Source organism: Passer montanus, unplaced genomic scaffold (genome assembly GCF_014805655.1).
Source record: "Passer montanus isolate IOZ18808 unplaced genomic scaffold, ASM1480565v1 scaffold73, whole genome shotgun sequence".
Lineage (NCBI taxonomy): Eukaryota > Metazoa > Chordata > Aves > Passeriformes > Passeridae > Passer > Passer montanus.
Window position 1 is genome coordinate 1,196,125 of NW_024372481.1, and position 13,081 is coordinate 1,209,205.

Sequence of the window (13,081 nt, forward strand, 5' to 3'; positions counted from 1 at the left end):
TTTTTTTCCAGCCCCTGGAGACATGAAAATAATTTACAGATGTGCATTACCTGTTTATATTTGTATTAAGTTTTGCTTAACGGACATGATTTTCTTAGCTTGCAGTAACAAAAAAATATTCCCAGAGTTTCACTCATTTAATTTTAACTTATTAAAACTTTTAAACATGTGTGGAGGTTTCATGTTTTTAAATCACTAATCACATGGACAGTTGCCAAGGTTTCTATTAAAGCCTTTTACAAACACTATTTTTAAAAGGACCTAAAATCCCATTATTTTTAACCCCTGAAGACCACTCAAAAGAAAAAATTTCTTTGGATTTATGTCTTATTCACCTCTTATTGCAAAAAGATTTATGCTCAGTGCTGACTTCTGCCTTCCTCCCTTTTTTACTTTTGCTGGTAGGAGTCTCTGGAGGAGGCGTGTGGGAGAAGGAAACTTGAGGAGGTTCCCCACGAGGATCTTGCAGCAGATCCCTCAGTACCAGGGGAAGGATGGAACCAGATTAAAGCGGGACATCCCGCAGCAGCGCCTGGCTGGAGGAGCCACCCTCGTGTTCAGGCTTCCACGGGAAACCACAGAGGGCCCTTTTAGCTCCCTCCCAGCAGAGCCTTTTCCCCGAGCGGAGCCCCAGAGCTGCGGGGTCACAGAGCCCCGGGGTGATGGCAATAAATAGATGTATTTGACCTCCTGTGCTCGGGGGACGAGGCGACGCGGCTGCGCGGCCGCACGCCCGGCCTGCCTGTGTTTATGCTGGGGACACCACACAGACCCTCCCAGCCACGGAGGAAACCCAGGGCAGAGCTCACCCCTGGCTTCCCACGTGCCTTTCCAGTCCAGCACCTCCAGGAGCAGCCTGGGACACACGGTTATCCGGTGTCTCCACCGCCCTGCACACCCCTCAGCATCAGCACCTCTCCCTCCCCAGATGGCACATCCCCTTCCTCTTTCCCAGGTGTGGCACCCTGAGTGCCCCGTGCCCCCTGGCATGCCCGTGAGGCTCCAGAGGGGCAGGGGGGTCTCTCCAAGTCTCAGGGATCGAGTCCCAGAGCGCAGCTGAGCTGAATGCACGGTGCTTTCTGCACATGGGGAACAAGCCCGGGCAAAGCTTCGGCCGGTATTTCCAGGCAGGTGGAGCTGAGATGCTCCCTGCTCCAGGGGCTCTGATGGACAGGGGGAAAGGGGGCAGATGGAGAAAGAGCACAGGGTCTCCACCTCCAAGGATGGCCAAGTGGAGAAGCCTCAGGCTGTCCTCACACCTCCAGATGAGGCTGAGGATGGTGACAAGGGTGTGGTGGCACAGCTGGGGTCACATCCCACTGCCCAGTTGTTGTCACCATACATGAGTCTGCATGGAGGATAGAACAGGCAGCACCCACATTTTGGAATTATTCCAGGCTCGAGCTACCAGTGGCACCACACAGGGCCCTGGCTCCCCAGCCCTGATCAGGGCACTGCTTTAGAGCCCAGAGAGGGGAAGGCAGGAGGAGAGGGAAGGAGGTACCGCTGCAGGGCTCACGCCTTTGATCTGGTGAGCAGACTCTGCCCTTCGGTTTGTTTAATTGTTTCACACTTGCTCTGGAAATAGTTTACAACAGGAAGCAGTGGGATAACAGCAGGGCTGGCATGGGATGGGATGAGCCCGGGGGGCTGGTGGTGAGGTACCCTGAGATGAGAGACACAGATGACCACGGTGTCACCTCCCTCCCATTAACCCGTTGCCGACCCTCCTTCCCCTTCCTCTTTCCCAAGCTTTCAGCCAGATGCTGGCAGCCATCCCTCCATGTCCTCACATTTAGAGCTGTAAAAGCACCATCCAATACCCTCCAACAGCCTTGAGGGAGACACAAGAGTCCAACGGGATTTAAGTACCCACATCCCATGAAGAGCTGGTACCCCAAATTCTCCACACTGAGTTTTTGCTCCCCACATTTGCAGGCACTGCAGCTTCGCTGAGCAGGGCTGGCCCCCAAAGCTTCATGAGGAAACAATATTTTTAAGCACCCTCACACGGGCTGTTCCCATCAGTGGTGCCCTGTGGGTACAGCCCTGAGCACCTCCTGCAGCCAAAAACACTGGATTAAAGACTCCAACCTGTCCTGGGCTCAGGGCCTGGATGGATTTCAGGTGGGGCATTCCAGCTTGGCTTTTTTATTTTCCAGGCTTGACTGTGGCCCAGTGGCAGCTGGAGCAGGAGTGGGGCTCTGGGGATGAGGTCACAGGGTCCCCCTGTCACCACAGCTCTAATAGGACCCTGCTCACGTGTGGGTTGTGGGGCTGCCCCTGGGTTTGGCTTCCCCACTTCTCCCAGAGTGTTTGTTTATTTGTAGATGTGGTGCACGGGGCTGGCCAGGCTCTGCCTGGGAGTTCACGAGTTCACAGCACAAAACAAACAACATCCGACCCAGCTGCAGCACCTGCAGGGGAGCTGGGTGGGAAACGGCTCTGCATACCTGTGCACACCTGAGTCCTGCTGGGGTTCACAGGGGAACCCCACACTGCGCTTCCCAGCACCCAGGGGTGGTCAGTCCACGTCCTGGTCCCCCAGTACAGCCACCCCACTGCCGTGTGTCCAGTGGTTTGTGTGCCCCAGGTCCTTGCAGGGACACACCATGGGTCAGGCTGGGTCTGGGGTCTCCTGTGGTCACTCAGTGGCTACTGCGGCCCCGGGGGCTGTGCAGGACTGGGGGGGCTGCACTGGGGAAGATGTGCAGGGACTGGGGGGCTGCACTGCAGAAGCTGTGCAGGGATTTGGGGTCTGCACTGGGGAAGCTGTGCAGGAGCTGCACTGGAACCATGGAGCAGCTACACTGGGATTATGTAGGGTGTGCATGGAGGAGGGCTGCATCAATACTGGGGTGGGGGCTGAACTGGGGGTGCCCGGAGCTGCGCTAGAGAAATGCGGGACTGCTTCTGCGGGCTGCATGGAGGTGTCCAGAGCTGTGCTGAGGTTCTGTAGTGGCTGCACGTGAGAGCTGTGCTGGAGCTGCACTGGGAACGGGGGGCTGCCCTGCGGGGTTTGGGGGACTGCAGGGGGAGGCTGCACCGGGGGTGCGCGGTGGCTGCACGGAGAGAAGGAGCCGCACCCGCTGCATCCGTGTCTCCTTTCGGGGGGCTGCACCGGCGGTGTCCTCTGGCTGCACCGAGGGACGCGGCCACCCCGTAGGGTCTGCGCCGACCCCGCAGCCCCACTCGAGGACCCTCCGTGGGAGCAAAGGGGTTCCCAGCCGCGGCCCCCCGGCCTGGGCAGGGAGGAGCGTCTCTCCCGTGCCGTCCCATCCCCTGCCGTCCCGTGGCTCCCGTCCCGCCCCGCACGGTCCCGTCCCGCCCCCCGCCGCCCGGCCCGGCCCGCCGGGGCTGAGCAGCCGCGGGAGGCGCCGCGTTCGGAGTCGCTGCTCTCGGGCGCGCTGTGTTTGGGGCTCCCGGCGGGGCGGCGCGGACCCGCACAGGCACCGGCTCGGCTCGGCTCGGCTCGGCCGAGGCCCCGCGGATCTATGCGGCTGTGAGCGGCGGGAGCAGAGCGGGATGGAGCGGCTCCTGGCGCCCGGCCTCCTGGTGCTCCTGCTGCCCGCCCTGACGCGAGGTGAGGGCCGCCGCCGCGGGCCCCGCACCGGCCGCCCCGCAGGAAGTTTGCCGGGAGCGGCGGGCACCGGAGCCCGGCGGGGCACGGCGCCGTCGGGGGGTGCGGGCCGGGAAGGCTCCCGTGGGAACCGGGACTCGGCTTCCGCGGCGGGACCGGAGCGCGGCGCCCTCGGGGGGCTCCTCGTGGGAACCGGGGTGCAGCGGGACTGGGCTCGGCTCTTGCGGGAGAACCGCAGCGCGTTGCCGGCGGGAGAAGCGGGACCGGAACCGTGCCGGGAGAGCGGGGCCGAGCCCCGCGGGGGTGGCCGGAGCTCGGGGCAGCGCGGCGGGGCCGGGGCTCGGTGTCCCGAAGGAGGCGCTCGGGGCCGCCGGGAGCCGGAGCTGGGCGCCCGGGGCTGCCGGGGCAGCGGCGCTCGCTGCCGTCGGGGGGAGCGGAGCTCGCTGCCGTCGGGGGGAGCGGAGCTCGCTGCCGGGGCAGCCGGGGCTCGCAGGGCGGCCGCGCTCCTGCTGCTGTTCTGCGAGAGCTTTTGACCGTTTTGCAAATTTTTCTCGGTTTCCTGTTTCTTGAAAGTCGGGGCCCCCCGGGGCCCCCCCTCCGGGGCGGGTCCGGGTGCTTCGCCGCGAGGCGCTGCGCGACCGTCGGGGGCACGGGCAAAGAGCCCCTAAAGCGGCCGGGGGTGCGGGACGGAGTGGGGAGCAGCCCATCCCGGGGGGCCGGGACCCTGCAGTGCCCCCGTCCCCCGGGACCCAGCTGGTAGTAGCTCGGAGAGCCCTGCGAGGATTTTGGGGAGCGAAGGCAGCGGTGCTGCTGCCACAGCAGGGCTGGGAGGCGAAGTTAGCAGAAAGTTGTGCCCGGCCGGAGCGGTCCCCAGCAGCCCAGTCCGTGTGCCGCGGAACAGCGAGCCCCAGCGGGGTGACCCCGGGCTCGGCGCCCATCCAGGGCAGGACCTGGGCTGTGGCGGTGGCGGTGCGAAGCTGCAGGCGCTCGGTGTGAAACTGGCCCGGCTGCACACGCGTGTCGCAGAACCAGTTACCGTGAAGAGCGAGCGGGCAGAGAAGGGGAAGAGCGAGCCGGGGTGGAAATCGGAAGCGATTCTGGTACTTTCAGCGAGTTGCTGTGGTAACTCTGCAGAATTTGGCTCTGAGGGCCAGACAATGAAACCTTTACTCACAGCAAGTTATGACGGGCGACTCATTTCGTTACCGAGCTCGTGGTAACTCATGGGCCCCGGGCGGGATGTTTTTTCCCAAATGGCATTTGTCAGTCAAGGGCCTGATCTGGGGTTTCTCTCTGTCAGTCCTCCTGCTGGAGGAGCAGGCACAGCCTACCCTCAAACCCACCCTGGGTTTATTTTTAGGTGAGCCTCTCTGCACAGGGGCCACACAATCCCCGTCCCGTCCATCACCCTGCGGGTGAGGGCTGCCAGATGCTGGACCACACCAGGCTGTGCAGGCACAGGGGGTCTGGGGGTCTCAGCGAGCCTGTCCCCAGCCCAGGTGACACCAGGGGATGCAGCCCCCCTGCTGCCACCAGGGCCCTGAGCTGTGGCTAACGCTGTCCCTCTGTTTGCAGGTTTACGGTGCTCGCAGCTTGCTGAATCCTGCCTCAACGGGGGCAAGTGTGAAACTTTTCCCAACGGGACGGAGGTGTGCCAGTAAGTATGGAACAGCCAGAGGATTTCCATCTCCCCCGACCAAAGTTATTGACATGCATGTTGACTTTGCTTTGAAGGCTCTGGATTTAATAGGGCAAGATGCGTTTTCTTTCCTTGAGTGGCAAGAATAACCTGCTTGTGTAGGAGTCACCACGAGTTTGGCAGGATCGGGGCTTTGTTCCTGGCTGGGTGGAAAAACATGGGCAAAGGGCCATGTTTTGCTGGTGTTAGCCTATGCAGACTGCCCTGCTGATGGAGCAGGAGGTAGGGCCAGCCTGCGGCGCTCCTTGGACCGTCGGGCAGGGAGGGAGGCTGTCTGTCTGTCTGTTTTCCAGCTACTCCCTCCTGGCCCCGAAGCATTGCCTTTCAGTCCCTTGCACACTTGGGTGACCGGTACATCTCCAATAAACACTCAGGAGAGGTTCCATGGCATGGCTCTGGCTGCTGGAGCTGCCCCAGTGGTGTCCATGGGCCGATGAGGCATCGCCAGGGGAGCAGGGCACCTCCTCCTGCAGCCCTGCCAGTGCTGGTGCCAAGCTGTGGTCTAGCCTGGCGTTCCTGGTGGGACCTGGCACCCAGACTGGGTCTTTCTCCAACCTGATTGTGGGGAAACGGATGTGTAAAGCGTTGGGACTCTTTGAAGGACCAACCGACCCACCGCAGCGATGGCCGATTCACTCCAGGCTCCCAGGGAACAATAACCAAGAGAAATGAATAAGACTCCAGCTCCCTTTTTAAAACTATTCCATAAAAGAAATGTGAATGGGCAAGGCTCTGTTTTCCGGCCAGATTTCCCCTCTGCCTGTTGAACATGGCCCGAGCTGCGAGCAGGCGGGGAGACGTTCCCACCCACCCCAAATTTCCAAATAGGAAGTCCTCGGCGGAGGAACCTGAAGGCATTTCCAATCCCAACCTGTTGAATGGCAGTTTCCCTTGACAATGTGTGTTGCTTTTTTGCAAATCCGCCTGGGTGCCGTTACTCTGCCCAGTAGCCGGGCACCTCCCGCCCCTTCTCCGAGCTGAGCCCCCCAACCCTTTGGTGCAAATAAATCAGCAAATCAATCAGGCACATGAGCAATTTAATGGACAAAGGCTGGGTCCCTTTGTGAGGCACTAATGAATGCACGCCACTTTTTTTTGCACAGAAGCCCTTACCAACGCTTGACGCTCTAAATCTTGTTTTCTTTCATTCAAAGAGCGACAGCTGGGATTCGGTCGAAATTCGGCAGCTATTGTTAAGGGAGGCAGATTAATGCTGTGTGACTAATCATGTATGGCTTCCCAGAATGCCCAACCCTCCACCCCCTCCCCAACCTTACACCCCTCCTTTTCCTTGTGGTCATTCTTTCCTTTTTTTCTTAAGTCTCTGCAACTCCTGATTTACATTTCATGTGCAGATGGTGATGGAATCTAATTAGATCTGATGTGTGCGAGCTCTATTTGGAGAAGCCTCCAAAGTAGGCTCGGGGTGGGTTGTTTTTTTTTTTTTAAGAGAAAAAGTTAACTTTAAAGAAGTTCTTGGTTGCTGGCTGTGAATAACCACTTCTCTCTTGGCTGCAGATGCCTTGTGAGCGTGTGTGAGTTATTTTTGCAGGAGCACAAGGTGCGTGCTCTGGGTGTGTTAGAGCTCTTGTCCCGTGCAGGGCGATGGGGGCAGATACTGGAGGTACAGCCAGGCTGAAGGAGGTGCAACTTCCCAAGTTACCTGATAGCGACTCGCAAAACCCTGGTTTTTCACTTTGTTTGAATATCTCTTGACGAGGAGCTTTGCTTCCAAGCTTCTTAAACAAAGCAGAGCCAAGAGCACAAGATACCAGACGCAGCAAAGCTTGGCACTGCCCTTTGGCGCCTGCGTGAAATGCACCATTTTGGCTGCTGGCCACATCTCTGCTCGGCCTGGCACTTAACAAAGTTTGGCCATAAAGCCCCTTTGTGCTGCCCCCACAAATCCAATTAGAAAGTGGAGTGAAATAAATAGTGTACGAGGGGGATGCTGCTCCAGAGGACGAGTGTCCTGGCGTTTGTGGCGGGACAGAGCTCGTTGGGTTACGTGGAGCCAACTCTGATAACTCCAAGCCCAGGTTATCAGCCCTGCTACGGAAAGGAAACCGCCAGTGCAAGACCAGGAGCTTTCTCTGCTTTTTATTATTTTACAAGGATAGTTTGTAAAGCTCCAGGTGCCTTATCTTGCTTGTCCCTTTGCCAGGCAGTGCAGGGCACGCAGGGCTTTGATTGAATGGAGGGACCAAGCATTGGATTGCAGGGCTTGAGACAGAAGTACCCCAATTAAGCTCCTTTGGAGCTGCTTTCCATTTTGGCAGGGTAATCCGGGTCTTTCAGTGCAGGCAGAGCAGAAGTAGTTTTGTGGGTCTTGCACAGACCCCAGCTGAAGGCTCTGGGTGTTTTTGTCTCAGAGCTGGAGCTTTAAAAGGTCCAGGCTGGAGTTGGTGGCTGCTGTGGGGCTTGGCAGGAGGTTCCGTTCTGCTGAGGAGCTGTGACATTCCAGAAAAGGCCCTTGCCTTGGACTAAGGCATTTTCCCAGACTAAATGAGAAGGTTTTTCCAAGAGGCCTTTTTTGACTTCTAGTGATAGCTCCTAATTAGACTGTTGGATAACCCTGGTTTTGACTGGCATCCCTGCAAATGAGTCGGGCTGATTTTAGCTCCCTGTGCCATGTGACATTTATTCCCAGGACCTCCCTTGCTCCTCTAGTTAAAAGCAGATGGCATTGAAAGAGGGCTGAGCTTCCAGCCCTGCTCCACCAGCCTCTCACCATTAAAGCCAGAGGAGCTGTGCCTGGGTTCTCCTCTTGCTCAGAGAAGCAGAAGAGATGGTGGAGGGAAAGAATAAGTTAAATTAATCACCGGGCTTGTGCTGAAAAGGGGGAAAAGTCGGTTTGCTAAAGTACTTCCTCTGTTTATGAATCAGCACAGCGTTGTCGTTCAGCCAGGGCAGTGGCTCCTGAGCTGGTGCCCATTGCCACCACCAGCTTCCACGGGCAGCGGGCCAGAAACATGGGAAGAAACATTCTGAAGGGGACCAGAGTGGGAAGAGGTGATTATTTTAGCTCAAAACTCTTTCAGGAGACAACCAGGAAGGCAGAGGAGTGATGTGAGCCCCGTGAGCTTCTGTGCCCTTCAAGTTATTCAACTGCTCAGTCATTGTTATCTCATTGTAAAGGGCGGAAGTTTCCTTCTGGTTTGGTTTTTCTCATGTGCTTTAAACCCAACGTTATTTCCATGAAATAATAACAAAGAAAAAATGCAGTCTCGGTGCTGGAGAGGAAGAGGGTGGAGTGTTGAACAATCAAGCAGAGGAAGCTCTTAAAGAAGTAGACGAGCAGTGATTCAGCCATGTTGAGAACTCTTGTTGGCTCTTTCGAGTCTGATCTCATTCTCGGAAAGAACAAGGTGGAAATGGGTAAGAGGGGAGATTAAAAATACCAAAGTGTCACCTGTTGCGGATTCCAGTGGAATAGAAACTGAAGCCCAGCTGCTGAGGTCATTGGGACAGCAGTGGGGGTTTCAGCTCTTGTCTAAGAGAATGTGTTTATGTCCTCTGCTCTCTGCAAGGTGTCTCAGGTGGTCCCACTCACTTCTGCTCTGTGTCCTTGGGATTTTATTGCTTGGGGCGAGGTTTTTTGCTTGGTTTTTCTCATGGCTTGGATTCCTTTGGTGGCCAGAGTGTGATGAGCATGGGATGTGTTTGAGAGATCTCTCAGCAGGTGCCACAGCACAGAGATGAGCAGGAGAGATGGGTGGTGCAGAGGGGATCAGGAGCTCACAGTGGTGTTCATGAGTGGGACTATTCCCCCCCAGGCACTCAAAGCTGTGTGCTCACGGAATGGTTTGGGTCAGAAAGGACCTTTAAAGGTCATCTGCAGTGAGCAGGGACATCTTCAGTTTCCATGGTCTCGTGGTGTGAGCAGTGCACGGGGCTCTGCTCCCTGGGGCTGGAGGTCACTCACTCCATGGTATGGGTATGTTTTATTCCACCAAAATCTCTTCCATCTCAGCACCTGACTCGCTGTCTTCCTTCCTGCTGGCAGCCACAACACGTCCATTTGTTCCAGCTGATACCTCGCACCTGGCCTCACCTCCCAGGCTATTATGGTTTATTGTATGTAGCATGAGGGTGACACGTATAAGTCACTGCTAGACCAGGCTATTCACCAATTAAGGGCTCGGACAACATAATCAGGAGGCAGTTAGCAAGTTTTAAAATAACATTGTTTGGAAATTAACCTGCTTTTTCCAGGCCTGGAGGTGTGGTGACCCTCGTTTTGCTCGTGTTGGTTGGTGTCCCAAGTGGTGGCAGCGTGTGTACATGAGTGGAATGTGAATTTTATAGAGCATCAGCGTGTTTAACGAGGGAGTAGCCCCAGGGTGCACTCAGGGAGAGCTGGTGAGCTCTGGATCTGGATGGAGACTTCTCTGTGGTTAACGTGCTGCCAGGTGAAGGTTTTGCACCATGTGTTGGGGCTGCAGAGTGGAGCAGCCTCTGGGATATAACTTAAGCCCCCCTGGGAAAGCAGACCTGCTGTGGGGTCTTGGTTGAGTCCTGCCTTCTTCCCAGTGGCCAAGAAGGTACTCAGGGTCCCTGCTGCTCTCAGGGCTGTGTGCAGGCATCCTTGAGGACCTGCCAGGGATGGGGCAGCAGCAAGGGGCACCTGGGCTGCTCACTCACCACTCCCCAAGCTGGGCTATTCCTGCAGCTCTGCTTTGTGTTCAGAGTTAGAAGGACCAGCAGTCTGGAGGAGTGATGGTTTGGGATGATTCCAGTTTCTTCCCAAATGGTGTTTTCATCTCATTGCATGCCCGTGGCACAGGGTGCTGAGCCCCGTGCCTGAAGGGTGGTGCTGCATCCCCCCCATCCCAGCAGCTGTGCCCAAATCCCATCAGTCCCTGATGCTGCCTTGCTGCAGGGTGCCTTCATGAGCCTGGATTTGCTGCAGCCAGAGTTCTGCAATAAGGACAGAAATGCTGGATTTTTGATTTCTTGGGTCTCTGAGTGTGGAGGCACCCAGGAGCAGAGAGCTGTGAGGGTCAGGCCCTGCTGACTGGACTTCATAGCAGAGCTCCTGTGTGTGATGTTGGGCAGTCTTTGCAGCACCTGCTGGTGCCAGTGACCCCAGACCATGGCAGCTGCCCAGGACAGTTAGAGATGCCCACCTGGGAGCTCCCCAGGGTTTATTTAACACCTGGGTTGTGCTGGTAGAGCAGCCCCGTGCTGCTTCCAGCTGAGCATCTGGCCAGGTGTGATGGTGCCTGTTCACACCTGGACACCCACATCTGGACTCTGCCTTGCTCTCGTGCACATCTGGAGGGTCAGGTCCTCTCCTGTCACCTCCTCATGCTGGTAGGTCCCCCGTGGGCAGGTCTGTGATGCAGGACAGGGTTGGGGTTTCCATTTATCTCAAGCAGTTGCTGGTGGTTGATAGGGTGATCATGGAACTTTGGAATAGTTGGGGTTGGAAAGGACATTAAAGATCTCATTCCACCCCCTGCCATGGGCAGGGACACCTTCCACAGCCCAGGCTGCTCCAAACCCTGCCCAACCTGGCCTGGAACACTTCCAGGGATCCAGGGGCAGCCACAGCTGCTCTGGGCACCCCGATGGTGCTGGAGGCTCCCACTGGTAAATGGAGTGAGAGATGCAGGAACAAAACCTCTGTGAGGTGTTTGGAATGGGGGAGAGATGTTTAGATGGGCTAGACTATATGGGGAGCTCTGCCCCCAAAAATAATATTTTCAGTTGGAAGGAACCTACCATGATCACTGAGCCCAACTCATGCCTGCCACATGCAGCAGAATTCGTGCTGTGCTTAAAGCCAGCCATACCCAAAATCAGTTCTCTTGGGAATCCTAGAATCCCAGAACACCCTGAGCTGGAAAGGACCCACAAGGATCATTGAGTCCAGCTCTTGGCCCTGCACAGAACAAACCCAAAACCCCAGTGTGTGCCATGGGAGCAGGATGCTGGTGAGCTCAGGGTGTGCCTCCCTCACACAGCAGTAATTAATGCCTGCTTTAAGCTCTCACCCATCACGTCCTCCCCTTCCCCCCATGGCAGCCTGGAGTTAATATTGGAAAAGCCAGTTAAACAGTTAATGTTTAGGCCATGGTTATTAGGCTCTTGCACATTTCCAGCAAAGGGAGCCGAGTCGCATTTTAATGGGAAACTTTCATGCTCAGTCAAGTTGCAAAAATTTATTTGCGCCGAAGTAATTTTCTTTTAACAAGTTTTCACCCTAATTCCCTTCCCCAAAACCTGGATTTAATGGTATTTATATGGGAAATGGATTTATTAAGTTTTAATGATGCTATAACGTTGCCCTTATTTAATAGAAGGGGCACCCTGCAGGCAAGTGGCCAGTGGTGGTGGGCTGGGAGGGCTGGGTGCCACAGGGGCACCCAGGGGTGGGGAACCTGTGGCTTTGGGCTTGATTTAAAGTCACCATGGCTGAGAGTGGCAGTGCCAGCTTTGCTTTTACCCTCTGGGCTGTGCATGATCTGTTGCCAGGCCTGAGTTTGGCATCCTGCTGCCAGTTCCTCTGTGGTGTGGTGTGATGCTCCCTGTGCCTGTCACACCTGTCCCCAAGAGGAGCATGGCAAGGAGCCCTTGGCACTGTGGATTTTGGTTTTGTCTGCAGGGTGATGGGGACCTCAAGGGCCCTGCTGGCATCCCTGCTTGAGGATGGAGCATTTGTGAGCGTCCCGTGGTTTGTTTTAAGGAATTTTCTGCTGTCAGCGAGCAGCCATGGGGGAGAGCATGTCCCCAGCACTCCCGCCCTGCTGGAGCATCCCTGCTTGAGGGGAGCAGGATGAGACCCTCCCAAAGGCACTCCTGGCTGGTTAACCCATGGGACAGCTCCTCTGGAGCAGGTGGAGGAATGTGCCTGTCCCTGGGATGCTTTGGGGCGGGCTGGGAGAGTGACCCCACGGGGGGGAGCAGCACTGAGGAGGGGGGGCTGTCCCGGCCCCCAGCCCCTATTAAAATGTTAGACACAGACCTCCAAGTCAAAAGGCAGGGCGACAGACGGCCCTTTCACAGGGCCTGCTGCTCCCCACAAAAGGGGGGTTTCCAGGGGAGGGGGCAGGAATGCGGGCTGCGGCCGGAGGGCAGAGCCGCCACCATTGTCCCCGCTCCCTCGGCGAGGGCGTCATGTTGACACAGGGATTTCTGCCCGCAAAAGGTGTCGGAGGCAGAGCCTTCCCTCCCTCTCTCGCCGTTTCCTTGGTTCAGCTCGGCAGCAGCAGAAATCCCGGGATGCAGATGCCAGGAGTGACAGCCGGCTGCTCTCAGCGCATGGTTTCCAAGTGGGCCAGTTTTGCTCCTAATATCTGTTATTTGGGAGTTTTGCTTGCAAAGGGAGACCAGCAGCCCCATGGCTGTGAGGTTGAGGGGAGCTGGATCCATCCCTGCCTGGCCATTGCCACCTCTGCCCGCTCCCCATCCCACTGAAACATCCCCAGCAGGAATTTCTCTGGCTTTCGGTTGGCTTTGTGCCACGGGGCACCCGTGTGCTCTGCAAAAAAACCCCCCTCTCCTCCTTGTTTATAAATATCAGGGCTAAATTTAGCTTGTTTAAACTTTTGGTGGCTGTTCAGATCCCAATCGTAGGTTTGAAGTTCAGGATTAGACGAGTGGGATGGTGGGGTCACGAGTGGGAGTTTTCCATATTTGGCTCTGGGGCAGCGTGGTGTTTAGCCAAAACTCGGTTTGAGGGGGAAAGGGGAAAAAAGAGGGAGTCCATCATCACTTAGTGAGGTGGTGACACTGGGGCTGTGTGTGTGCCAGAGCTCTGAGAGCACAGCAGAGTGAATTCAACCTGCATGGGCAGC

At 56.6% G+C, this 13,081-nt stretch overlaps 1 protein-coding gene across 2 annotated transcripts in view; it reads left to right on the plus strand.

The window, feature by feature from the left end:
* The first annotated feature begins 3,352 nt into the window (after nt 1-3,352).
* Nucleotides 3,353-13,081, plus strand: part of NOTCH1 (notch receptor 1) — a 42,011-nt gene continuing 32,282 nt past the window's right edge. For both annotated transcript variants that reach the window (XM_039730672.1, XM_039730673.1), the window contains exons 1-2: nt 3,353-3,583; nt 5,156-5,237. In XM_039730672.1, coding sequence (XP_039586606.1) covers nt 3,526-3,583; nt 5,156-5,237 — 140 coding nt within the window. In that variant the 5' untranslated portion in view covers nt 3,353-3,525. The remainder of the gene's footprint in view (nt 3,584-5,155; nt 5,238-13,081) is intronic.